Genomic DNA, 24,441 nt, shown 5'->3' with positions numbered 1-24,441 from the left:
TTGCAGGACTGGTTACAGGGGTGGGGTTGTGAGTTGCAGGGCTGGTTGCAGGGGTGGGGTTGCTGAGTTGCAGGGCTGGTTGCAGGGTGGGGTTGTTGAATTGCAGGGTGGTTACGGGGGTGGGATTGTGAGTTGCAGGGCTGGTTGCAGGGGTGGGGTTGTGAGTTGCAGGGCTGGTGGCAGGGGTGGGGTTGTGAGTTGCAGGGCTGGTGGCAGGGGTGGGGTTGTGAGTTGCAGGGCTGGTTGCAGGGGTGGGGTTGCTGAGTTGCAGGGCTGGTTGCAGGGGTCCCCATCAGCAGCCTTCGAGAGATCACACTCCTCCTTCGCCTTCGCCATCCGAATATCGTGGAGCTGAAGGAGGTCGTTGTAGGGAACCATCTGGAGAGGTAGGTCCCCTGTGCTGAGCCCGCCCTGCCGGTGCCCGCCCTGCCCGTGCCCTCCCTGCCCGTGCCCTCCCTGTGCTTCCCACAAGATGGAGTTCGTCCTCCCTGCAAGCCCGGGAGTGTCCTGTGGCCCACCTGGGTGGAGGCCACGTGTCTTCCCCTTTTCTTCCAGCATCTTTCTGGTGATGGGTTATTGTGAGCAAGATCTGGCCAGCCTTCTGGAGAACATGCCGACGCCGTTCTCTGAGGCCCAGGTGTGAGGCTGGGGCCCTGGAGCAGACGCGCCTCCACGTTTGTGCCAAACACGCATCACCTTAACGGACGCATCCTGTCCATTGTGCAGGTCAAGTGCATTATGCTACAAGTGCTCCGAGGCCTTCAGTACCTGCACCAGAACTTCATCATCCACAGGTAGGAGGGACCTCAGGTGCTGGGAGATGGCGTCATCCTGGAGGACGGGGGTCTGAAGGGACACTTGTCTAGTGCGGCCCTTCATGATGCAGGGGAAAGGGTACCTGGCTTCGGCGCGTTTCTCTAACTGTTCCTTGGGGCCCAGACAGCACCTGCTTCCCACCCGGGGGGCTGACGGTGTGGACAGATCCTTCTGGAGTCTCGTCACACAGGAGAGGCTAAGACTGGAGGCGGATGGAGTGGGGGATCTTGCAGGCCCAAGGCAGGACTGTGCCATCGGTGGGGAGTGGGCACAGGACTGGAAGTCAGGCCTGGGCTTGAGGCCTGGCTCTGCCACTTCCTGAGAAAGTTCCCGAGAGCTCTGGCACTCCAGCTGCCGGATGGCCGTCTACTGCCCACCTTCCCCGTTGTTACGAAGTTCAGGGGCGCCTGGGCGGCTCAGGCAGTTAAGTGTCTGACTCTGGGTTGCTGCTCAACTGGTGATCTCACGGCTTGTGGGGTTGACCTCCCCATCGGGCTCTGCACTGACCGTGCAGAGCCTGCTTGGGATTCTCCCTCTCGTCTCTCTCTGCGCCTCCCTGACACTTGCACCCTCGCTCTCTCGCTCTCTCGCTCTCTCTCAAAATGAATAAATAAGCATTTAAAGTGATAAATAACATTTAAAGTAAATAAATAAGGGGCACCTGGCTAGTTCAGTCGGTTACGTGTCTGACTTTGACTTAGGTCATGGTCTCACAGTTTGTGAGTTTGAGCCCCATGTCGGGTTCTGGCGGACAGTGCAGAACCCGCTTCAGATCCTCTGTCTCCCTCTCTCTCTGCCCCTTCCCTGCTCATGTGCACGTGCTCTGTCTCTCTCGCTCAAAAATAAACATGAAAAAAATTTTATTTTATTTTATTTTTTAAATGTTTTTAAATGTTTTATTTATTTTTGATACAGAGAGACAGAGCATGAGAGGGGGAGGGGCAGAGAGAGAGAAGGAGACACAGAAGCGGAAGCAGGCTCCAGGCTCTGAGCTAGCTGTCAGCACAGAGCCTGACACAGGGCTTGAACCCACGAACATGAGATCTGACCTGAGCCGAAGTCGGAGGCTTAACCGACTGAGCCACCCAGGCGCCCCAAAAAATTTTATTTTATTTTAAATAAATAATAAAAAGTTAACACGGAGATGCCCAGGAAGTTCAAACAGGTTCAGTCGGGAGAACACGTGACTCCTGATCTTGGGGTCACAGGTTCAAGCCCTACATGGGGTGTAGAAATTACTAAAAATAAATAAACTTTAAAAAGTTCAAACCAGGGATGTAGAGGAAAGCGCTCTGGGTATGCCTGTGATGCAGAACATGTGATTACCCCACGGAGCTCGCTTCCTGGGAGCTAGTGCTGTTCACTTTGTCACAGGGACCTGAAGGTTTCCAACTTGCTCATGACTGACAAAGGCTGTGTGAAGACAGGTGGGTGCAGGGCGCGGGGCCGCCTGGGGCAGGGGCAGGTCAGTCCCCGTGAGCACCCTGAAGGCTGAGGGCTGGTTCCCACACGGCCGCCCTATGGCCCTTCCCTGGTGACACTTGTCCTTTCATCTCTCTGCCTCTGTCACAGCGGATTTTGGCCTAGCTCGGGCCTATGGCGTCCCAGTGAAGCCAATGACCCCCAAAGTGGTGACACTCTGGTGAGCCCATCAGGAGGAGGTGTCTCTGGTGGAGGGGAGGCTCGGGGGGTTGATCATGCTGAAGCTGCAGAAGGACCCCGCGGGTCTGCAGCCCAGAGGGCCGCGCACACTCCCGGAGGCTGGGTCTAGGACACTCCCTGAGACAGCAGGCCTGTCCGAGGGCAGGGTGACCGCCCTACCGGAAGCAGCCGGATACCCAGCCTGATGCCCACGGAAGGGTGGGCGGTTGAGGCAGCTTTCTGTAGTTACTTCTCACGTTTTTAGGAAGCACAGCACAGGGCTGTGGTGAGGGGTAAGACATGGGCATCATACGCTTTCTGCCGTGTGTCATCAGCCCCCGCCTGGCACAGAATCCGCCGCTGCACGAAGGAGCTGCCCAACAGCAGCTGCCATGACCGTGCGTGCTGTCCACGTTCCCAGGGCTGAGGGGAAGAGGGGGCCTGAGCTGGGGGTGGCCGTCCTGTGGCCCAGGGTGGCTGGCGGGGGGCCCCGGCTGACTGCAGGGAGCTGACGGTGTACCTCTCTATGCAGGTACCGAGCCCCCGAACTGCTACTGGGAACCACCACGCAGACCACCAGCATTGACATGTGGTGAGGGCTGAACTCGGCTCCCGGGGCCCAGGGGAGGGGCCAGCAGGGGCAGGAGTGGGGCTCCGGGCGGGGGGGGGGGGCCTGGGATCCCAAGGGGAGGCGTGAGAATGTAGCTTCCGCAGAAGAAAGGCCCTGCCCTCATGGTCACCCACAGAGGCATCTGGGACTGGGTCCCATATGGTGTGACTTCCCGAGCTCCAGCCTGTCCTGAGCTGGCACACGGGAGGCACGTTGGGCAGCACCTGTACTCATCAGGTCGCGTCAGAGTGGCCCTCCGCGGAGTGTGCGGCTGCGGTGAGCCGGGGTGTGAAGTGTGGCCCGCTCTTTTCGGCAGGGCCGTGGGGTGCATCCTGGCCGAGCTGCTGGCTCACAAGCCCCTTCTCCCCGGCACTTCTGAGATCCACCAGGTGGACCTGATTGTACAGCTGCTGGGGACACCCAGCGAGAACATCTGGCCGGTGAGTGCCTGGCCTCTGCCCTCATCACCTTCCCCTGCCACGAAGCGCTGGGGCCTCACCGCCTGCCTCCCGCAGGGTTTCTCCAGGCTGCCGCTGGCAGGCCAGTACAGCCTGAGGAAGCAGCCCTACAACAACCTGAAGCACAAGTTCCCGTGGCTGTCGGAGGCCGGCCTGCGCCTGCTCAATTTCCTCTTCATGTACGACCCCAAGAAAAGGTGCCAACCTGGCCTGCAGGCAGGAGTGGGGACGCCTCAAACCCGAGCCCTTTAAAGGGGGACTGTGAGATCCCTGGCCACGCTGCCACAGAGAAGCCCCCAGACGCAGGCATGAAGGGCCAGGCACTCGGGCTCCGGGTCCTGGAGCCCATCCTGAGGTCCCCATCTGTTTCTGGGCCCCAGTCTCCTACTTGCCACTCACCTTATGTTATTGGGACATTTGAACTAGAGGCCGCGAAGCTGAGCATGTGCGAGGGAAACTAACCTCAGTGGCACCTGGGGGGCCTATTAACAGCAAGGCCCTCCTCTCCAGGGCGACGGCCAGAGACGGCTTGGAAAGCTCCTACTTCAAGGAGAAGCCCCTGCGTGAGTCTCCCAGACCCCACCCCCACCCCTACCAGGCTCTGCAGGGGGCTTGTCCATGGTGGAGGTGTTGGGGCACGGCCTTGCAGAGCTGCTAAAACCCCTGAAGGGTAGTGTGGTGGAGGGTGGGCCCTGGGTGGGCACAGGGTATCTGCTGAGGCCCGTGTGGGCGCCCGTTGGCCACACAAACCGTTCTCTGACGGGAGCAGAGGGAGACGCAACCCGAGGGTCCATCACAAATGCAGAGTGGGGTTCTCAGACCCAAAGCACACTCCCCCCGTATCCCCCCCCACCCAGTGCTGAATGGCCCCCTCCCTGCAGCCTGTGAGCCGGAGCTCATGCCAACCTTCCCCCACCACCGCAACAAGCGGGCTGTGCCAGCCACGTGTGAGGCCCAGAGCAAGCGCTGCAAACAGTGACAGGCGGGAGCCCCTCCCCGTCAGCCAGATGGCGGGTCTGCGGTGGACAGCGCAGGAACGGGAACCGGAAGGGCTCTGCGGCCCAGGCTGACGGTGCTGCTGCGATCCAGCTCATCCTTTGGCTGAGAATGACCAGCCGCTGCAGCTGATTGCACCCCCTTCCCCAGAAGAGCAGGGTGGGGGCGCCGAGAAGGGCTGGACACTCTGTCTGGGCGCCCATTGCCCAAACGGCCACTGGGCCCCTCTCAGTGGGTGTTGGTGGCTGAGGAGGGGCGGACCCCACGTGGTTGCCTGTGTCCCACCCTGGATCCTGGGGTCTGAGGCTTTGGTGAGCCCCCCAGCAGGGCTGGCAGCCCTCAGATGGGAAGGAGGGGTCACGTGTGGGTTCCATACCACCTGATGGACTGCGATCTGAGCCCTGTCCCTACTGTCACACTGAGGCCCAGACGGCAAGGGGCACAAGGGGCTAACAGAAGCTTAGAGAAGATAAAATTTTTCTAACAGATGTGAGCAGGTTCAACATCTTTTAATGAACTTTTGGGTTCTGACTCATGACATGAAGGTGGGTTTCCGAGTACTGGGAAGGGAGGTGCCCAGTGAGGAAGGGCCAGCATGGGGGATGAGCACCTGTCCCTTCTAGTCCTGTGGGTTAGCAGTTCCTGAGACCTTACCCCCAGGAAGAGGGGTTCCACCTGCATCTTGAGAGTTTGTCTCAGCAGGTGGCGATTCATAAGCCCAGCCCACATCTTTACCACTGGACTGGCGGCGGGGGGCGGAGGGGGGGGTCCTCAGGTGGGAGGCCTGTGTGGCAGAAGGCCCCAGCAGGGTGGCTGGTGGGGTGCTGATTGCTCAGAAGCCCCACATTCCACCTGGAAGGGAGTGACGAGTGACACAGCCAGCCCGTCCAGGCTCCACCAGCTGCCTACCTGCCTACTCTCCGGACTTCTTGGGAGCCTGCATCCTCTGCCATAAGGCCAGATCGTCTGTTTTCTGCTCATGGGCTTGACCCAGGGCCAGGCAGTGAGAACCAGGGCCCATGGGCCATCTCAAGCCAACCTCAGCTCATTGCATCGGTAACAGGCTAGGTCAGCCATGTAGCTGGCAGAGAGCCCAGACTGGTCACAGTGGTGCTCCGTGGCCTGCAGTGTCACCTGCAGGCCTCTAAGGACACCCCTATGAGGAGAATCTCCCTTCGACACTCAAGAAGGAGGCAACATGTCCTGAACAGTAATTACAGGGATAGGTTGAGAGCTACAGGGTGGGTGCTGGGCCCTTACAGTGGGTTGGGGGAAGGGGTGGAAGAGAAGGGAGAGGGCCCTTCATGGGTGTAGGTGTGGTGGCAAGGCAGACGCAAGCTAGGCTCCCCCACTAGCACGTTCGGACCTTGGCTTGGACCCGGGGTACAGGGGGTGGGGACCCGGCAGCCCCAGGCATGGGCTCTCCTTGGAGGGCGGGAGCCCATCTCCTGCTCTGTGAAGCCTGCATTCCCCACCCCGCTGTGCCCGGGAGTCCCCAGGGGGCAAGGTGGCCAGGGGCTTAGGCCTGAGGAGTGATGAGGCCCAGAGAAGCACCACAGAAACTGTCTCTGGAAAGCACTTGACCCAGGGCCTGGCTGGGCCTAAGGTCGGGCCCCAGGTCCGTCGTAGAGGAGGGCGTCCACCTGTGCGCGCTGCAGCCAGAGGCGCTGCTGGGTGTCACCAAGCAGCACACGGAGTGCATGACCTGGACGGCAGGCGGGCAGGGTGGCACAGTGCGGGGCGTGCAGCTGGCGGCACGTGTCACAGCAGAGGGTGGGCAGGGCACCAGGAGCCAGGCAGCTGTGCACTTGGTAGCCAGGGGACTGGGGCCTGGGCCCATAGCCAAGCTGGGGGCTGGCCCGCCCTGACCTCCCTGGGGATTTGGGGGCAGCCAGGTCCCCAGGCCTGCTTAGCAGCTCTCGTCGCATTGAGAGGAAGGAGAAGGCTTCCGGTTCCGGCTCCAGCTCCTCCTTCAAGGCCCCATATGATGGGCTGCTGGCCTGCGGCAGCACCTCAGCCTCCCCTAGTGACTCCCAGGCCCCACCTCTGGCACCCCACAGTTTGGCGCTCTGTTCCCAGAGCGGAGGCCGGCAGGCTAACTCTGGGGGAGGGGAGTCAGGGCCTGGTGAGGGCCCACCATATAGGCTGGCCTCCTCGGAGCCCTCGTCTTCCTGCAGGTCCCGGTATAGGTCCAGCTGCGTCTGGTACACACTTGGGGAGCTCCGGGGGGGCAGAGGTGGTGGCTCCTCCTCCCGGGCCAGCCGCTGCTGCAGCCAGGCCACGCAGGAGGCCACGTCTGCGCTGGCCCGCCGCGCCTGCAGCAGCTCCTCGGCGGGCAGCACGCTGGTTCCCAGCTGCGCCAGCACTTCGCCCAGGATCTCACACTCCAGCCGGAGGGCGAAGCAGCCCAGGGCTACCTGCACCAGCTGGCAGGCGGGTGGCAGGGCAGCCATCATCAGGCGGTGGTTGTCCCTGGGCACGTAGCCCATCTTCTGGAAGCTCTGGATGAGGAGGTCCTCTGAGAGAGCACCTTTCAGCACGTGCACGTAGCCCCCAGAGAAGGTCTGCAGAGGAGGGGCCTGGTCAGCAGCCGCCCGCTCTCCTGCAGGCCCGGGCCGGCTTTGGGGCCACCAGCCTCCACCCAGAACCAGGAGATTTCGGGCTGTGGTGACACGTCCGTGAGAGGAGCTTCTGAGCGCCATGTGCTCAGGCCCACCTCCGGAGACCCGTTTTGGTGGCTGGGGCAGGCCCAGTTTATACATGGGAGGGAAGTAGAGACATCTCACTCCCCTCGGGGTCTCCCGCACCTCCTGTCACCTCTGCGGAGATCTGGTCCTCCACAAACAGGGGTGCTTGTCTGCTGCTCTGATCAGGTAGCCTCCCCAACGCGTCCTGAGCCCCACCCTTCCGTGGGTCTCAGAGCCTTTCCCCACTGAGACTGAGGCCTGGCAGTTTGTTCTGTCACACTGTGCCTTCTGCCGCGGGTGAAATGCCTGTGCCATGTGGAGGCTCTACCGTGCAGCCGGGCCGCGCGCCCGGGGATGCCAGGCAGGAAAGGGCTTCCTAGGTCCCAGTCGTGTGAGGAGCTAGAAGGGCTTCAGGATGATGGTCTTGTGTCTCTCCCAGGTCTAAAATGGTAACCCTCTGGGATCCTGCCAGCACCCCACTGCCGGCAGCTTCTAACACCTCCCACAGACTGAGCCCTCCGCACGCAGGCACCCCTCACAACAGACCTGGGTCTGAGCTATTCTTGTGTCCATTTCACAGATAAGGAAATGGACTCAGGGAGCTTAGGTAACTTGTACAAAGCCACACAGCCAAGAGGAAGTAGGCAGGACCAGACTGCAGCCAGGTCTGACTGACACTGAAGCCCCTGAGCACAGGAGGCCTGTCCTGCTCTTGGCCTCTCGTGGGGCTGGCCCTAAGGGTGCCTGCTGCCCTGTTATCAGAGTGGATGAGTGAAAAGTCCTTGAACCTCTGACCAGCAGGTGTCCCCATGAAGCAATAGGCTCTGGAGCTCACCCTTTGGGAGAGAGGGGTGTTGGGGGGAGAGAAAAGCCACCGCTGCCATGGCAACCAGCGGAGGTGGACTCGCCCACGTGCCCAATGACATCAGCACCTTCCTACTCTTCCAAATTAGCTTTGAGGGCCCAAATGCCTGCCCCCTCAGCAGGCTGGCAGCTCACTACAGGAATGAGGCCAGCTCTGGGCACAGCCTCTGGACCTGAATGGAGTGGTGGACTAGTTCTGTGGCCAGTCCAGACCCCCAGGGTGTACAGGGTCCCCAGCTCATGCCTACTTCATGCGGGATACACCCACCCAACACTGTCCTCTATAAATGGGATCGTGGAGTAGAGTGACCATGGAACCGCAAGTCCCTCTCATGCACCTGTCCTAGGATTGTGCTAAGGGAGCCGAGGGGCCACTTTGAGGAGGGAGTGATTCAAGCTTGGAAGAGCAAGGATCTCCCCAGGAGGCAAGGACCCGGGGTGGGTGGCCTCCACCCACACCATGTTTTCAGCCCTGGGAGTGTCCAGGGGGACCTTGGCCAAGAGCTGCCCTAAAGCTCCCAGAATCCCCCAGGGTACTCTAAGTCCTGCAAGACCCACCGGGCTCGGACGACACCTGACGTCCCTTGTCCCAGACGGTACCCTCTGTCCCGCGGTACACAGCACCCTGGGTAGGGGAGCCCTCTCGGCCCAGGGCCCTACCTTGATAGTGGCGAACTCCTTCCTCCAGGGTAGCAGGTACAGGTGCACGGCGGCCAACTCCAGCAGCTCGAAGGCGCGGGCCAGGCCGCGCAGCGCGGGGGCCAGGTCAGCGCGGCCCCACAGGCCGTCGGTGAGCAGCGCCAGGGCGTCGTCCTGCAGCGCCCCGTGCAGGTCGAAGTCTTCCACCAGGATCTGCCACAGCACCGCGCGCAGGGATGGGTCCCCGCACACGCCCGCGCGGCCGTGCCGCAGCTCACGCTCCAGGCACAGGCGGTAGTCCTCGGACAGCGAGCTGCTGCCCATTCTGGCGGGCGGGGGTCGGGGGTCAGCAACCAGAGACCTCTCCCCGCCAGTTGTGCGCCCCCCAGAGCCTCCCCCCAGCATCCACATGCCCCCACCGCCCCCCGCAGCCTGGCGACCTCGTCAGCTGACCGGACCCCAGGTCCCACAGCACCCCGCCGGCTGTGACCCCGCTCCCGAACGGAGACCCAGCCTCGCCCACCAGACAGTGCTGCGGGCCCCGCGAGCCACCGCACTACCTGCGGGTCCCCGCCTCTCCGCTCCGAGCTCTCCCGCAGCAGCGCTCTTCCGCCGCCCGCGGCTCCGCCCATCGGCCTCGGCCGTGACGCTCGGGGCGGGGCCTAGTCCGGGCACACCTCCTTCGGCTGACCGGGGCGGGGCCGAGCCGGGGGCGGGGCCCTGTGCAGCCCCGCTGAGCACCGGCACGGCCCGCGGCTCCCTTGTCTCCCGTCCGTCCACGGCGCCCGGGCCGTTCGTGCCGATCCTGGACCGGGGCTCGGGCGGGCGCGCGGCGGGCACACGAGGAACGGTGGGTCCCAGCAGCCGCCCCCTCTGAGCCAGGCTTTTGGCGCGCCGGCCGGGCGTGGGGCCCAGGTGCTCCTCGGGCGGCCCAGCTCCCGCCCAGCGCTCCACGAGCGCACCCGGAGGTGAGCTTCGTCGTGGTTAGAACCGGAGCCTCGGGTGGGCGGGGCGACCTCACCTTCCAGGTGTCTAAGAGCATTGCCTGGGGGTCCCTGAGGCGGGGTGAAGGCCCCTTCCTGACTAGGCCAGCGACGTTTCCAGGCGCCTGAGCCGCGGCCGGCGAAGCTGAGCCGGTCTGCAGCTCACCGAGGTCAGCGCTAGGGCCACTTGGGTGGAGGAGGGATGGGAGAGATTTAGTCCTTGGGAGTCCCAGCTCAATGCAAGGAAGGTCTTCTGTAGAACCCCCAACCCCACCCCAGGGCAGGCTCTGCTCCTTGGTTTCTGGGCCCCTCACCTCTCCAGGGCATTTTGTTGGCCCTGCCTGGGGAGAAATGTCTCTTAGAGTTTTCACCTGACAGTGCCCTGCAATATTGCCTTTAGATTCTTCAAATGGGATTTTTAGAAGAAATACGGCAACAAAGCAGAAGAAATATGGCAAGAAATCTCCTTGAGACATTTTGCCCACCACCACTCAACATGACGGTTTTTCACTTAATGTGTACTGAACCCAGCCGCAGGGCCACACCACACCTGAAGGGACAGGAAGCTTCTGGCCATATTCTGCTTGTATGCGGAAGGGCTGAGCTTACCCACTCTCTTCAGTTCATTGCTGAATTCATCGTCGTCTGCAGATGCAAGGCCCTCAGATTGCGTCCATCCAGGGCCATAGCCCCCACCCCTCAAAGACGACCATTAAGTGTGGTGAATGGGCACCCTCAGTGCACATCCTGCACAGTGCGTTGGACTGTCTCTTCAACCCTAAGTTCATGGTGTTCTGCGCTCACTCTGCTTCTTCACGGCTGCATCTCCATTGCTGTAGGGGACGCCAGGCACTTGCTCTGTGCTGCTCTAGGGTGTGTGGTTTCTCTCAGTGTGACACTTGGATCAGGGAAGGTCTTTGCACCTGCTTCCACACTGGAAACACCGGAAAGACATTGTTTGGTTTCCCAGATTGAACCATTAAGATACGTTGTCTTGAAGTGTTCGCTCTTGGAATGCAGCCATCGTATTGTGAGGTAGCCGGCAGCCACATGGAGAGACCTCTCGTGGAGCTGAATGTCCCCCCAGATTCATGCCCACCTATATAACCTGGGCATGTGAGTGTATTTGGAAACAGGGTCTTTGCAGATGTATCAAGTTAGGATGAAGTCATGCTGGATTAGGATGGGCCCTAGATCCAATATGACCAGTATTGTTCTGAGAGGTCAGGCACGGATCCATTGGGGAGAAGGCTCCTGGTGACAGAGGCAGAGATGGGGCCCCACCGATGGCTGTAAGCCGAGGGCTGCAGGAGCCAACAGAAGCTGGATGAGGCAGGGAAGGACTCTGCTCTAGTACCTCGAGGAAACACAGCCACCAGCACCTTGAATGTAGACTGCTGGCATGCAGAACTGAGACAGATTTCTGTTGTTTTAAGCAACTCTGTGGTGTTTTGTTACAGCAGCCACAGGAAACTAATACAGGCCTCACGCGGTTCTGAGAACATAGTGGAGACAAAACAGTTGTTCTGGCCCCGGACTGAGGTCCTGGCTGACAAGCAGATGTGTGGACAAAGCTTTAAGTGACTCTAGCCCCCAACAATGGGTAACCCAACCTGGAAGCCGCCTTAGCTGGTGCTGGGGGTGCAGAGACAGCCTGTCCCCACGGAACCCTACCCAAATGGCAGATTCATGAGCAAAGTAAGTGACTGCTGTGCTTAAGCCGGTGAGTTGGGATGGTTTGTTACACAGCAAATAGATAGCTGGGACCATGTACATCTACCACATCTTTCCCCTGTGCCCTCGGGATGGGTGCTACGCGGTCTGGATTCCATCCATGTACATGTCTTCCTATGACCTTGGGCTACATCCAGGAGCTGGGCTGCTAGGTCAGGGGTCAACTGCTATTTGCTGTGGCTCAGGACTGCCGCTGGCTCTAGACTTTGTGCCCAGTACCCCCCACGCTGTGGCAGCTCACAGAGCCTGCACTCCACCATGCTCAGCCTTCAGGCCACCGCCCAGGGCACATGACCTATCTCGTCACTATGTTACTTTGGATTTCTTGATTTGTTATGGCCTAAACATTTTTTATGCTAATTAGCTTTTTAAAACTCCCTCCTCTGGGTGCCTGGGTGGCTCAGCAGTTAAGCATCTGTCTTTGGCTCAGGTCATGATCTCACAGCTCGTGAATTTGAGTCCCTACATCAGGTGAGCTCATGCCCTGTTCAGGTAACCCCTGCTTTTCTCTCTCTCCCTCTCACCCTCTTTCTCTCAAATTAATCTATCTACCTATCTATCTCCCTCCTCTGAAGACAGTGTGTTCATAGTCTTTGTTATTTTTCTACTTGGGACTGCGGCCTTCTTCATGTTGATTTGTAGGATTTCCAATAGGAAGAGTGGACTATTCATCCATGGGCTCAGAGAGGCTAGAGGGTGGCACAAAGTCATGTGTAAAGAGGAGCCTAAGCACAAGCCTGTCTGATCGCAGTGCCTGGAAGGGTGCCAAGAAGACTGCCCTCATCGGGCCCGTCCCCAGAGTGTGGTCCTCAGTGTAAAGTCAACAGGTACTTCCACTGTCAGGTTTAGCTCAACACACCCTCACCTCCATCTGCTCTATGAAGGGGGCTTTAAATTCCCATCCTTGCAATGTCAATGCCAAGGCCTGGAGCAGGGGTATGCGCCCTCCTCCCACGGCTCCGTGCGTGGTTGGGTTCCCATCCAGGTCTGGGGTCCTTAGAACTCTGCACTCACAAGAACGTAAGCAGAACATCAGGTGGACCCAGGGCAGGGCAGGGGTGGGGAGACAGGGCAAACTGAGTGAGTGGGTGCTGGCTTGTCTGTTCTTGGGGCACTGGTGCGCAGGGGACCCCAGGTACAAAAGCTCCTGACACAAGACAGCTGTCCCAGGGATTTGAGTGGCCTGACCCAGCCCACTGAGCCCCGCACCTGACCTTGGGGTCTTGACTACAGCTACCCATAGGCCTCTAGAGTTGGCCTGCTGAGCTCAGTCCCATCTCTGCCATCATAAGATGTACGTAGCCTGGAGAAGGCCCTTCACCTCCCCATGCCTCAGTTTCTCATGGAATTCCTGTGAGGATACACCTGCAGAGGACTTAGAATACTGCCTGGCACAGAGCGCCCATAAACACCAACTGCTCTTGCTGTTTCAGAAGAGCCTTTCACCAGGGAACCCGAACACCCCCCACAACTGGCCTCTGGGGTGTCAGGCCCAAACTACCTGCCTCAGTGGTAACTCAGCTGCCAGGGGTCCCTCCTTCCCTGGCAGAGGCTGCCTGAAGCTGGGGCGGGGCTGCCTGCGTATCACGACTTAGAGGACCCAGGCGTGTTCCCATCTGGGGAACGCAGCTGTCTTCCTGAGAGTCCTTCAGGCCGGAGGTCCAGCCTCAGGTCCTGGCCAGTTATGATGTCTGACTCTGCCCTGCCCAGCCCACTGGGCCCTGCAGAGCATGTCCTGTCCTAGAGGGCGCAGCCCTAGAGGGACCCCTTTCCTGCCCCACCCCCCACCCGAGGGTCTGGGGTGGTCGACCTCAGACCTCAGTGGGCTCTGGGATTGTCTGGCTCTTGCTGGTCTGCAGGGGAGGTGATCACCAGTGGGGTGGGGAGCAAGCAAGCTGTGCAGAGAGAGATCGGTGACCTCTTTATTTCTGGCTGTGTCAAGGCTGCCCAGGGCCACAACAGTCAGAGTGGACACTGTGCTGAGGCACGCACTGACCCTCAGGTGCACCCTGACCCAGAAAGGGACATGCGGGGGTGGGAGTCAGCCAGAGACCCCAGGGTGTCCAATGCCTACGGCCATGGGTGGGCGCGGCTCAGAGGCCCCAGACGTGGGTGGGTGCCCCAGGGTTGCATGGGCTCGAGAGGAGAGTGGCGTAGTCAGCCCAGTAAGTAAACAGTATAGTTTAAGCCCCCGGGCACCAGGCCTCAGAGGCAGGAGATGAGGGTGCTCTCTTCTTGACTCTAACAAGAAACGGGCCGGAGACGGGAAGGGAGAGAAAGCAGACCTGCCCTCTGCTAGTCCTGTGGCCCCCTCCCTACCCTTGAGTTGCTGGGTCTTTGAGGGTGTATAGGCCCCCAGGGGAGTCCACAGCTCCCCGCAGACTGAGGAAAGAGAAGGGCCTAGTTCCTAGGAGCTGATTCAGCTCAGCTCTACCTGAAGAGCAGAGGGGCCTCCTCAAGCCCCTGGGGTCCGATGTCAGCTCAGGGCATAGTGTGTGAGCTGCCGAGACCTGCCCGCTCCCGCAGGTAACTCCTGGATGGTCCACGCAGGCTCTGTCCTCCGCTACTTGCCCAGGGCCCCCCGGGGAAGCAGCTCCACGTAGCTCAGGGCACTCTGTAGTGATGTCAGGCAGTAACCCTCCTCTCCAATCAGGTACCTGCGTAGAGGTAGGCACGGGCAGCACCTGTCACCTGCAGGGGGTGCGAGGAGGCCCCCAGCACTTTGGAAGGGGTGTCTGCCCTCATGGGGCAGGATCTGGACACGAAGATCCCACAGGGGTCTGTCAGGGAGGCTGGGCTTGAGGATAGATGTGCTCAACGGGCGGCCCCCCAGGTCCTGTCGCCGTGGTGTGCTGAGCAATGGGTGTCGGGAAGGAGCTGGAGAGGGGACCATGGGCCAGGGGTACAGGTGGACCCTCCACCTGGGAGCATGTGCCCAGTGCCCCATGCTGACCCAACTCCAGCGGGGGCGCCTACCCCTCATGGATGAACTCCTCCAGGGCCGCGCACTCTGACACCAGCTGGGGGAGACCGCTTCTCAGCACCACAAAGGACAAGATGGGCAGCAGGTCGTCGGCACCGCTGTTGGGTAGAGGCACGGCTGGCCGGGAGGCTCCGGGGGCCCGCATGGCTGCTCAATCCCCATAACCCTGCAGCCCCAGCTCAGCCCCCAGAGTTGTCCTGGGCTTGGCGGCTGCTCTCCCTGCGCCCCTCCTGCCCGCCTGTGTGGGGGAGGTGGGGTAGACTCAGGTCAGCGGCGCTGGCAGCCACCACGGGTGGCAAGCCTGTCCCGGGAGGGGGACCCTGTGCTGCAGAGCCCGTAGCTGGATCGGCAGAGGCCCCCACAGTGGAGGTGCGGCATAGCCTCGCCCTCGCAGGCGCGCCCTGTGAGCCTGCTCACGCCCGGGGAGCAGGATAACGGAGGGGATGATGCAGGTTCCAGGCGGCCTGCTTACTGGGCCTGGGACCAGAGCCAGGCACCCGTGACCCTCCAGAGAGCCATCTGAGGAGCTGCAATGGGGCCAAGGGAGGCCCTGTGGGACGCGCGACACCCTGGCCCGCAGGCAGCAGTCTCTGGGAAGAGCGTGAGAGCAAACTAGGTCTTGAGTGTGACCACCACCCAGGAAGGCCTCACACACAGCGAGCTCTGCTTTTCGGCCCTGCCCCCACCTCCCTGGGCACCACACCCCCGCGGGGACGCAGACCAACTACAACACGTTCTCAGTGGCCCCTCGGACGCACAAGGGGAGAGGTAACATGGGGCTGTGGCCCGGACTCAGCAACGCTTTCAGGCCTACAATGGTTTTACCCACAGCTACTTACGAGGCAGCCCTGTGGCTAACTGGTGAAGGGGGGCTCCCCCACCCCGACCCTGTGGCTGAGGTCGTCTCCTGACCCTGGGGTTGGTGGGGATGGGCGTCAGTCTCCCTCTCCTGGGGTGCAGCTCCTCCCTGCTGATTTCACGCTCAGCTCTGATTTCTGCCTGCCCCCGGGCGTCGGAAGGTGCTACAAGGAGCCCACCAGGTTCAAATGGCGTGTCTGCAGTGGGACACCAGCCCCTGGGGCGGGGTGGGCGGGCTCTCTCTCCCCCAGGCCTCTGCAGGCAGCCTCTCACTTGCTCAGCGCCCACCCCAGGCTGTGGGCTTTTGGGACTCACATGGCTGCGGCACCAAGCTGGGGTCTGGCTTCCGACGCTGCCTCCTGGGCGCGGTAGTACTCCTCGGCACAGGCACAGATGACCCGCAGGACCCGCACTGAGGCACAAACGTGAGGCTTCAGGAGAGGGCTGAGGGGGGCCTGTCCCAGCACAAGCCCCCAGCTCTGGCCCCACCCGTCATGTGTGGCGCTAGGCAGAACTGGGCTCCCTCCAGAAGACGTTGCTGTCCTGTGAGACACACACCCCCTTTGACCGGAAGTAGGTCTGCACTTCAGAGGCAGACAGAGATCCCAGGTCACCCTCTGGGAAGGGACGACAGCCTACCACGCTCTCCCTTCTGTCCCCCCAAACTGCAGCCCCTCACCGACGCACTCCAGCTTCTTCTGTGGGCAGCTCTCTAGGACCAGCAGCCCCAGCTCCTGGGCCGCAGCACAGTAGGGGTAGGTGCCCTTGGCCTCCAGGTCCCTGGGGAGGAGCTTCGCGGGGATGCCGATGGCTGAGGGGGGCGCGTTCCGGTAGAGCTCCATGCTGCGGCTCAGGGCGGCCTCCCTGAGGCGGTGCACGCTCCTGGGCAGAGAGAGGCCAGGCTCAGTTGCCCAGGGGACTCTGCCGCACGAGCAGAAAGCAGGGCACCCTGCCCCGAGTCACAGGGCTCTTGCAAAGCAGAACCACCTGAGGACGGCCTTCAAGTCAATCAGCAGCTGGAAGCCTGGTCAGAGGGCGCCTCTGGGAACAGCACGTGGGGAAGGCCCCTGTCGGGGGACGGGAGCTGGGACCGTACCTATAGAGCGCCAGCAGCAAGGGCCAGAGCGGGGAGAAGAAAGGCTCTTCGATGCAGGCCAGGCACCGGTCCTTGGAGGCGGCCACGTTCAGGCCTTCGAAAGCCAGAAGAGTCAGCGAGAGCAGCCTGTCTGCCGGGAGCAGAGCCGGCACAATGGCACTGTGGGGACAGCCGGGCCCTCCGGCCCAGGTGTGCCCCACACCTGTCACCGCCCCCCTCCTGGAGCCAGCCTCAGTGTGGGCAGAGCCGCAGTGCTCTGGCTGAACCTCCCTCCACTCCCCTCAGGCTCCCCACTTCTGTGTCCATGAGGCCTGGGGTCTGAGCACGTAGGAGCTCACAGGCTCCTGCCCAGTTCCCCTGAGGAACTAGAGAACCGGCTAAGAAAAGCAAAGGACAGCCTCCTTCTGAAGGGGTCTGCACCCCAAACTGTGGGAACCTGGAGGAACTTGAGAAGCACATTTAAAGGCAGGACCTGAGGCCAGGAGATGGGAAGCCCATCCAGCGTCCCTCACAGAGCTTGGGCCCTGTTGGGCCTCCCTCGATGATTCTTAGAAAACCCTGAAAGCCTTCCTCCTTGGAAGTCCCCAGCCGCCCCAGGCCCCGGGCCCCGGGGGAGGGGCTTCCACACACGCTATTCTCAAAAATGGAAAAGGTGGAAGAGATGAGCCTGCTATTGCCACCAGGCTGCACACGCCCAGCGGTCCTTGGTTTGGGATGACCGGGGTCCAGCCATGGGGGCCAGCCAGGACCGCTGGCCACCAGAGGCTCTGACAGCAGACCCCTCCCCACACAGAAGGCTGCAGTGAAGCAGGCTGCCTTTCCACATGCAGCCCAGTGAGAAGACAGCCCGGGACAGGGGACCTCAGGCCCACAGCCCGCCCGGCTGCCCTCAGCGCAGGCTGCTTCCCGGCCGCTGAACGAGGATTTGCCCCAGAGAAGGGCAGACAGAGGGCTCTGCAGGCCAAGCCTGGCCGGCCTTCCCCCAGAGAAAGGCCTGTCGTTCCCGGGGCCTACCCTCGGCCTGTGAACAGCTCTGTGCCAGGTACAGGCTCCAGAGCCCGAGCGGCTCCCTCCCCCACCCCCTGCACACCTGTGCTGTGGGCACGCCGGCCCTCGCCCTCACCGATGGCGTTGTGTATGTCCTTCACGGTGCTCTTCAGCTGCTCTGACAACGGCTCTGTCTTCATGCCGGAGGCCTGGAGCTCGGGTGGCCTCCCCCGCCCCCGGCCCCAGCTCTCTGAAGTGGCCAGGAGGTGTTCGAGGTCTTCGAAGGAGCTGTGTTTGCTCTGTGCGCCTGTCGCGGTGTGTGCCAGGGGCGAGGAGGGCCCGCCGGGGCTGCCGTTGGGCCCTCCCTCTGGGGGGCCGGGGTGCGGTGGGGGGGTGGGGGGGCTGGCCCGGGTGCCATCCACAGGCCGAGGGGCTGGGCTGGGATCCCCGGGGGAGAGCACGCAGTAGAGACTCTGCGAGGGCCGCAGCCGCCGGCTCCCAGGAGCCCGCAGCCCATCGGCCTCCGGGGACAAGGAGCAGCCGCCGGGGGCGGAGGCGGTGCCCACGGCGCCCCTGCTCACGACGGGGTAGAGCGCCCGGTACACCGCACACTGGAGCTTCTTTAGGAGCTGCGAGATGGGGTGGTCGGGAACGCTGCACACAGAGGAGGGGAGTGGGGCTGCAGCGCCGAGGCCGGCCCTCACCCGCCGTCCCCCGCTGACAACACGGCCCTTGAATTGTTTCCTTGAGAGCAATAGTGGCACAAAAAGTCTGACCCGCCTCTCTGAGAAGGTGGAAGGTGGCCGCTGAAATACCGTGCGGGCAGCTGGATGGGACACCTGCAACCCCAGCTCCTCTGGGGAGCCTGAGTACACACGTGCAGCCACCCCCGACCTCCCCCTTCCTCCCTTTCCTCTCTGATCCTTTCGGCTGCTGTCAGGGCCAACCAGGGGGTCGGGGGGTAGTGGCCCTCGTACCTGAGCAGGTGGGAGACCAGGCTGGTCACTAGCGACAGGTCCCCTGGGCTCTTCTTGAGCTGGGCTCTCCAGTGCTTTGGCCAGTCCTGCAGGGCAGGAGTCTCTGGAGAGCATGGCGGGGTCCCCACATCCTTCCCTGCCAGGGCTGCACCTCAGGCCAGCGCACACTGTCCGCGTCCTCCCTGGGGCGTAGGGAAGACCCAACGCCAACAGGCTTCGGGCCCCCCACCCCACCCCCAGAAAAGCACCCTGTGACAACCCCACCTGCGCCCAGCTGCCAGGACTCACATGGTCTTGCTCGTACTCCAGGATGGCGGCATAGAGGGCCCGCTGCTCCCGCTCCTCCGGGGTCAGGGCGACCTGACTGCAGAACCTCCTGGGGAGAACGACCAGGCTGGGGGCCTCGGGGCCGGGCAGGCAGGTCAGGGGGTCCCCACCAGTCCTCTGGGCTGCCCTGAGACCTAGAGGAGCAGACGCACCTGTCGGCCGCTTCCTGGAGCCGCAGCCGGCGCTCCTCCATCTTCCTCTGCAGCTGGGTCAGCAGGGTCAAGGATGTGTCTGTCCTGAGGACCCGGTCGTCCGGGAGGTATGGTGAGGCAGGACAGGGGCAGCAGGGTCTCATGACTGGTGCTCGCTCCGGGAAGGAAGCAAGCCCTAGCTGACCTGAAGAATGGGGGGAGCCCATGGGTGCTGGGAGGGACAGAAGGCCTGTGGAAAGGCTGGGAGGGCGGGAGCCCCCCCTCAAGGGCAGGCCTCTCCGAGGCTGGAAGAGTTCTGTGCCACTCTCTGTCCCTGGCACCTTTACTTCCCACCTCACCCCCTCTCCCTCAGCTCGGGCTGCCAGGGATGGATGGCAAGGATACGGTCTCCTCCCGGGCTTTGGCGATCACAAGGTTCTCCATGACCTGCCGCTGCAGGGACAGGGTCTAGGAAGCGAAGGAGAAAATAAGGCCTGTCCCTCTTCCACCACCAACCCACACCCTCCCTGGGAGCCACTCACCAGGGACGTCTTCTGCATGGCCTGGCTGGGGTCCAGTCGGGCCATCCGGGCCTCGTAGGCGGCCTTCAGCTTCTGATTCTGCAGAGAGGCCTCCTCCAGAGGTGTCAGCTCCCTGCAAATGGAGACAAGCTGGTGGCACATGTCTTCCTGCGCTCATGGCAGCAGGGGTACCTGTGAGGACCCCGCCTCAGGAGGGAGGCGGTGCCCTGGGGCGGAAGTCCTGCGCTCGGCCCGCCCCACGCCTGCTCCTGCAGGAATGAGGGGCCTGGCAGCAGCAGGGCCAGGAGGACCCAGGCTTGTCTGTCCTCCTGGGGGTCCTTCTGTCCGTGTCTTAGTGAGTTTTATCAGTTCCAGAAACATACACACTGTGGTCTCTCCAAATAATGCCTCTCTGTTCTCTTTTTTCTGGAACTCCAGTTATCTTATGTCAGGTCTTCTCTCTCTCTCTCAGATTTTGTCTTTTCCTTCCTCCCCCTGTGAGAGTCATTCTGGGCATCTTTTGATCTTTCAACCAATTCACTCATTCTTTAACTACATCTGCTCTGTCGGCATAAAATTGACCCCGTGTGTCTGTGTGCATGTGTGTGTTTTCACTGGAGGATATGATTTGTTGTTATTCTTTCCAATTAGTTTTTCAAAACAATTTTGGTACTTTTTGTTTTTTTTCTGCTTAGTTCTTTATTTGTTGGCTTATGTTTTATGGCTTTTTGTTCCCTGCAGCTATTTTCAAATTTTCTTTTTACTTTTGTAAATAAGGACAGCATGGCTGTTTGGGTTTGTGATGCATGTCCACGGCTCTCAGAACGCTCTGCAGGTTTGGCTTTCTGGTTTCTTTTTGTGCCTGGTTATGTCTCAGTGTGTGTCATTTGTGCACATCAAAGATGCTTTTGTCCAGAGCGATGTGCATTTGTTTTTGTCCGGCACAGGGCACTTCCGTTCTGGGACCCATTTTGACTAAACTCACTGTGCTTAGCTCACTTGGCCTGGACTTCAAGTTCAGGCTCAGCCTGCCTTCCGTTTTGCCCCAGCTTACTTCTTGGAACTTTGTGACTCTACCACCTGAAGCTTCTGGAAGATCTCGGGTGGCAGAAATGGAGAAAGTTTCCCGCCTTCGTCTGAGTACACCCGGCGGTGTCGGCTGGCACCTGAGGGGCCAGGGGCAGCCGCAGGCGTGGCTGGCTTCGGACACGTCTTCCCTGCAAGAGGGCCGTAAGCCAGGGTCAGCATGGGGTCCGGCGCTCCCCGGAGAGGCAGATGTGGCGGGGGCGATGCCCCTGGGGCTGGAGACCCACCGAGCTTGGCAGCCGTGGACTGGGCCCTCTCCAGGCACTGCTCAGCCAGCTTCAGCATCTTCGCGGTGTCCAGGGCCACGGGGTCCCCACTTTCTGGGGATCCAGAGACAAGAAAGCCAGTCACCGTCACCTTTATTATTAAATAGATTCTTGCTGAGACAAAACCAAGGACAAGTTCATCCCCTCTCCATCTCCCCGTCCTGGGCCACCACCCCCTCCCCATCTCCCCCTCCCAGGCCGCCACCCCCTCCCCATCTCTGACCTCTAGGTGTTACTACCTCCACCTCATTTCCGACCACCTGCCCTGGGCTTACCTCCTGACGCTGTGTGGGCCCTGAGCTTGACCAGCCCAGCATCCGACTGTCCTGTCATCTCTCCCTACCTAACCCGGCCTTTTCTCACCAAGGCCTTTACTTGTACTTATAGCCCCTCCTCAGGGTGGGCCGCCTCGTAGTGGCCACAGACCATTTCAGAGACACAATTGTCTTGCTTCCCTCCTGCCTCCCAGCTGTGCGTGACCCCGTCCCTGGGGGCTGTCCTGCATTCCCTCTTCTGGGGACCCCTCGTGTCAGCAGTTGCATGCTGCAGGAACTGCCACTCAGAACTCTTCCCTGGACGCCCCCCAGCCTTAGTTTTTGGGCCACTTAGTGCCCCCATCAGAGACTGCCCCTCGGCACATTTTATTTTGCCCCATTTCCCACTGAGACTGCCCCCACTCATGCCTTCACTTCAAGCCCTTCTCAGAGGACTCCTCAACCTCTCGGGGTCTCTCTCTTCCAGAACATCCCCCTGGGTGTACCACTGTGCCTTTCCCCCAGTCCTCAATCTTGGGAATGCCCAGAGCTCTGCTAAGCTCACTGGCTCTCTGGGGCAGCTCTGACTCTGGAGACCTCTATCTTTTCCTAACCACTGTGTTCCTGTATCAATCAGGGTGCTCAGCGCCTCAAACAGAATGTGCTCATGACAGAACTCTAGATTCTGCCCACGCAAGTCTGCTCCCGCCCATCCCCATGCCACCCCTGTGCCCCACTGTTGCCCTCCAGCAGCTCATTGTGACCTCCAGGGGCCCACTGTCTCCACCCCCTGCCCCACCAACCCGCGGCTCACCCAGCAAATCTGTGAGGTCCACCTTTAAAGAACATCTCCAGCCCTTCGCTCCTTCCATCTCCAAGGGGTCCCACCATCACTGTCCTCACTGTAGAAGGCCTCCCAGAGGCTTTGCTGCCCCATGGCATCTCCCACAAAACCTCTACACACTTTCTTACACCAGGACGATGCAGCTCTACACAAGGCAATGCCTGCACCAACGGTACCTGCCCTCCCTGCACTCAGCCCCCACTCTCCTCTCAGCATCTCTGTACATCCCTCTGCTGGGGGTGTTGCCCCCAGGCCCTGAACTTTATGCAGCTCACTCCTTCCTGGGCTGGGGGTCAACATCCAGGCTCCATTTACGTCCTCTCGCAGCACCCGCCCCTGCCGGCTCTCACACCGCACTGTCACAGCTCATGCTTGCTGAGTGCTCACCCATTAACTTCCTGCTAATGGACGACACAGGACAACCCCAGGCCCAAGACCCACCGAGGGCTAAGAGGTCCATACTTTGTTCAGCATGGGAGGAGCAGTCGGGCTGAGAGCGGTACCTTTGGTGGTTTCCGAGTCTTCCAGCAGCACCTGGGAGATATAGTGGACGCTCCTCAGGTATTCCGTGTATGCCTCCTGTGCCCAGGGAAGAGAAGTGGCAGGGGTTGGGTCAGTAGTGGCAAACAATTCATCACGCCCATCTCATGCCCTCTCGGGAGACACAGAAACAGTGGTGCTTGTCTCTTGAGATTTGCCTGAGGCATCTAAGCTGAGGCAGCCAGCTGCTTATCCTTCCGGATCTAATCAGTGATGCTCTACACTGTATCTGGACTGAGTCTCTCTCTCTAGACTTGAGGTGACAAAATGCCCAGCTGGGCACCCATCCCTCCTCTAACTGCCTTTCTCTCCAGCACAGGAAGGAAAGAGATTCTCCGCCAGCGGGCCAGGCAAAGTAGCTGACAGCAGTTGCTGTCACTTTTCACTCTGTGCAGCGAGTTTCCTTCTGGTGCCGCCCGGGGACTATTTATTCAGTGGCTTGGAAAAAAAATCCTGGGAGGTAAATGAGGGTGTGAAGTTACCAATCTTAAAACTCACTTCCTGGCTTAGGTTCTGGGAGATCCCCCTCCTAAAGCCCAGAGCCGGTACTCTCAGGCACACAGCAATCTTCCACCCTAGGATATTGCCAGGTTCAAGGGTATGACCATGTTTAGGGCGCAAGGCACTTGGAACCACCACATGGTGTTTTGTTGCATCCCAGTTCTCAAAGTAAGCATCTCTAAATCTACACCTCAGGATAAAATGGATTCCACATCGGATTTCTGACTTGAGGAGACACCTGCTGTCCTAAAAAACTGACTTGGGGAACGCAGCAGGTTGAGGGACCAGAATGTGTTTCCCGGGCGTAGGCGGCTTCCCCCCTCCTTGGGCAGGCCGGTGTGGCTCAGCCTGCTTTTCCACCTGGCTGCCACCTTTTGGACTAACACCCATTCTCAGCAACAAGCCATACTACCCTGCACGCATTTCCTTCCTAACAAGCTCTGAAGGCCGCTGGAGAGACGCATCACAAATGAGCCTTTTCAGGATTCTGTCCCTTCGAAAAATCTGATTAAATCTACAGTGTCTTTCCAGAAAAATATACATTACACATGAAATTTCTTGCCAAATATATTTTGGAGGGCTGCTTCAAAGACCCTCCTGAACACTCTTTATAGATAAAACCTTGGTTCGAATTCCTACTCTGCGACTTCGGGGAAAACACTTCAGGAGAGCGCAGGGAGCTGTCCAAGGTCACATGCAGACACCCGAGCCCCGCGCCCCGGGAACCGCCGGAGGGGTCCTGGACGGCGCCCACCCCCGGGCCCCGCCCTCGCTCACGCCCACCCGGCAGGCTGCAAGTCGGGGGCGCCCGGAGCAGCCCCGACGATCGCCCCCGCCTCGTATTGTGTCGCCCTACCCGGGGCCGGTTGCCGGTATCCAGCTCGATGGCCCCGTTGGCCAGCTTCATGGCGCACTGCAGCGGCTTCACGGCGCCGTCCCCGGCCGCAGCGGCCATGGCGCCGGGCAGGGGAGGCTGTGGCTGCGGCTGCGGTGGCCGAGGGCGGGACAGGCGGCCCAGAGCCCGGAACGCAGTCTGCGCGGGAGCCGGCACCGCCGGAGCACTGGACCGCCGGAAGGGGCGGGCTTGCGCGGCAACATTTCCGGCGGCCCCAGCTGTAGCGCGCCTTGCTCTGAGCTCCCGTTGCTGAAGGGGCGGTGGCAGTCTCAAGTAGCTTCGCGAAGTAGCTGCGAGCGCGTAAGTGCAACAGTCGGCACCCACATTCCACGTTTGTGACATGCCAAACGCCTGGGCCTTGCCGCGTCGCCCTTCGCTTCCTTCAGTGCGCCCCTGCCCCCTTCCTCGTCCTTCCCCTCGCGCCCCGCCCCTCTCTCGTCGCCCCGCCCATCCCATCTTGCTCCGCCCCGCCCCGTTTCCAGGGAGCCGAACGGAGGCGAACTGCGCCGAAAGCCGGCGTCGTCCGGAGACGAGCGAGCCCGGTCCAGCTGAGCTGACGCGAGCCTCTGGGCCGACGCACCGCGGCCTCGCGGCCGGGCCCAGCCGACGGAGCGGGGCCGAGCTGAGACGAGTGGAGCCGAGCTGGGTCGAATAGGGTCGAGTGGAGCCGAGCGGGGCCGAGCCGACCCGTGCCCTGCGGGGCCAAGCGGGGCGGAGCGCCCGGGCCGGGCTGTAGCCGCGGCCGCC

At 61.1% G+C, this 24,441-nt stretch overlaps 3 protein-coding genes across 15 annotated transcripts in view; 1 reads left to right on the top strand and 2 right to left on the bottom strand.

The window, feature by feature from the left end:
- The window catches only part of CDK10 (cyclin dependent kinase 10), a 9,428-nt gene extending 4,414 nt beyond the window's left edge, over nucleotides 1-5,014 (top strand). For 4 of the 11 annotated variants that reach the window (XM_029926491.1, XM_029926490.1, XM_029926498.1 and 1 more), the window contains exons 4-13: nucleotides 284-386; nucleotides 556-637; nucleotides 727-794; nucleotides 2,191-2,243; nucleotides 2,389-2,458; nucleotides 2,990-3,049; nucleotides 3,384-3,507; nucleotides 3,583-3,722; nucleotides 3,952-4,088; nucleotides 4,407-5,014. In XM_029926491.1, the coding sequence (XP_029782351.1) occupies nucleotides 284-386; nucleotides 556-637; nucleotides 727-794; nucleotides 2,191-2,243; nucleotides 2,389-2,458; nucleotides 2,990-3,049; nucleotides 3,384-3,507; nucleotides 3,583-3,722; nucleotides 3,952-4,088; nucleotides 4,407-4,504 (935 nt within the window). In that variant the 3' untranslated portion in view covers nucleotides 4,505-5,014. Of the gene's footprint in view, nucleotides 1-283; nucleotides 387-555; nucleotides 638-726; nucleotides 795-2,190; nucleotides 2,244-2,388; nucleotides 2,459-2,989; nucleotides 3,050-3,383; nucleotides 3,508-3,582; nucleotides 3,723-3,951; nucleotides 4,089-4,382 lie in introns of all 11 variants that reach the window. The other 7 variants (XM_029926494.1, XM_029926497.1, XM_029926493.1 and 4 more) reach the window with 6 other exon arrangements.
- On the bottom strand, nucleotides 5,012-9,438 carry SPATA2L (spermatogenesis associated 2 like). The gene is made up of 3 exons (XM_029926489.1): nucleotides 9,272-9,438; nucleotides 8,733-9,036; nucleotides 5,012-7,085 (listed from the first exon to the last, which is right to left on the bottom strand). Exons 2-3 carry the CDS (start codon nucleotides 9,033-9,035, stop codon nucleotides 6,123-6,125), a joined length of 1,266 nt encoding a protein of 421 aa, XP_029782349.1. The 5' UTR covers nucleotide 9,036; nucleotides 9,272-9,438; the 3' UTR covers nucleotides 5,012-6,122.
- Nucleotides 9,439-13,328: 3,890 nt separating this feature from the next.
- On the bottom strand, nucleotides 13,329-24,084 carry VPS9D1 (VPS9 domain containing 1). Of its 3 annotated transcripts, none has more exons than XM_029926308.1 (15): nucleotides 23,656-24,082; nucleotides 22,262-22,337; nucleotides 20,622-20,714; nucleotides 20,363-20,525; nucleotides 19,330-19,441; nucleotides 19,193-19,255; nucleotides 18,809-18,861; nucleotides 18,618-18,705; nucleotides 18,330-18,415; nucleotides 17,489-18,006; nucleotides 16,366-16,495; nucleotides 15,949-16,151; nucleotides 15,585-15,681; nucleotides 14,405-14,509; nucleotides 13,329-14,085 (listed from the first exon to the last, which is right to left on the bottom strand). In XM_029926308.1, exons 1-15 carry the CDS (start codon nucleotides 24,034-24,036, stop codon nucleotides 13,992-13,994), a joined length of 2,262 nt encoding a protein of 753 aa, XP_029782168.1. In that variant the 5' UTR covers nucleotides 24,037-24,082; the 3' UTR covers nucleotides 13,329-13,991. The 3 variants fall into 3 exon arrangements, with proteins under 3 accessions (XP_029782168.1, XP_029782170.1, XP_029782169.1); XM_029926309.1 differs by having other exon boundaries at nucleotides 13,993-14,085; nucleotides 15,957-16,151; nucleotides 23,656-24,084; XM_029926310.1 differs by lacking the exon at nucleotides 23,656-24,082 and having other exon boundaries at nucleotides 22,200-22,281.
- Nucleotides 24,085-24,441: the final 357 nt, after the last annotated feature.

The sequence above is a fragment of the Suricata suricatta genome, chromosome 16, assembly GCF_006229205.1.
Source record: "Suricata suricatta isolate VVHF042 chromosome 16, meerkat_22Aug2017_6uvM2_HiC, whole genome shotgun sequence".
Taxonomy (NCBI): domain Eukaryota; kingdom Metazoa; phylum Chordata; class Mammalia; order Carnivora; family Herpestidae; genus Suricata; species Suricata suricatta.
Note: the sequence above shows the minus strand (reverse complement) of the source record. Positions and strands in the feature narration are given on the sequence as shown.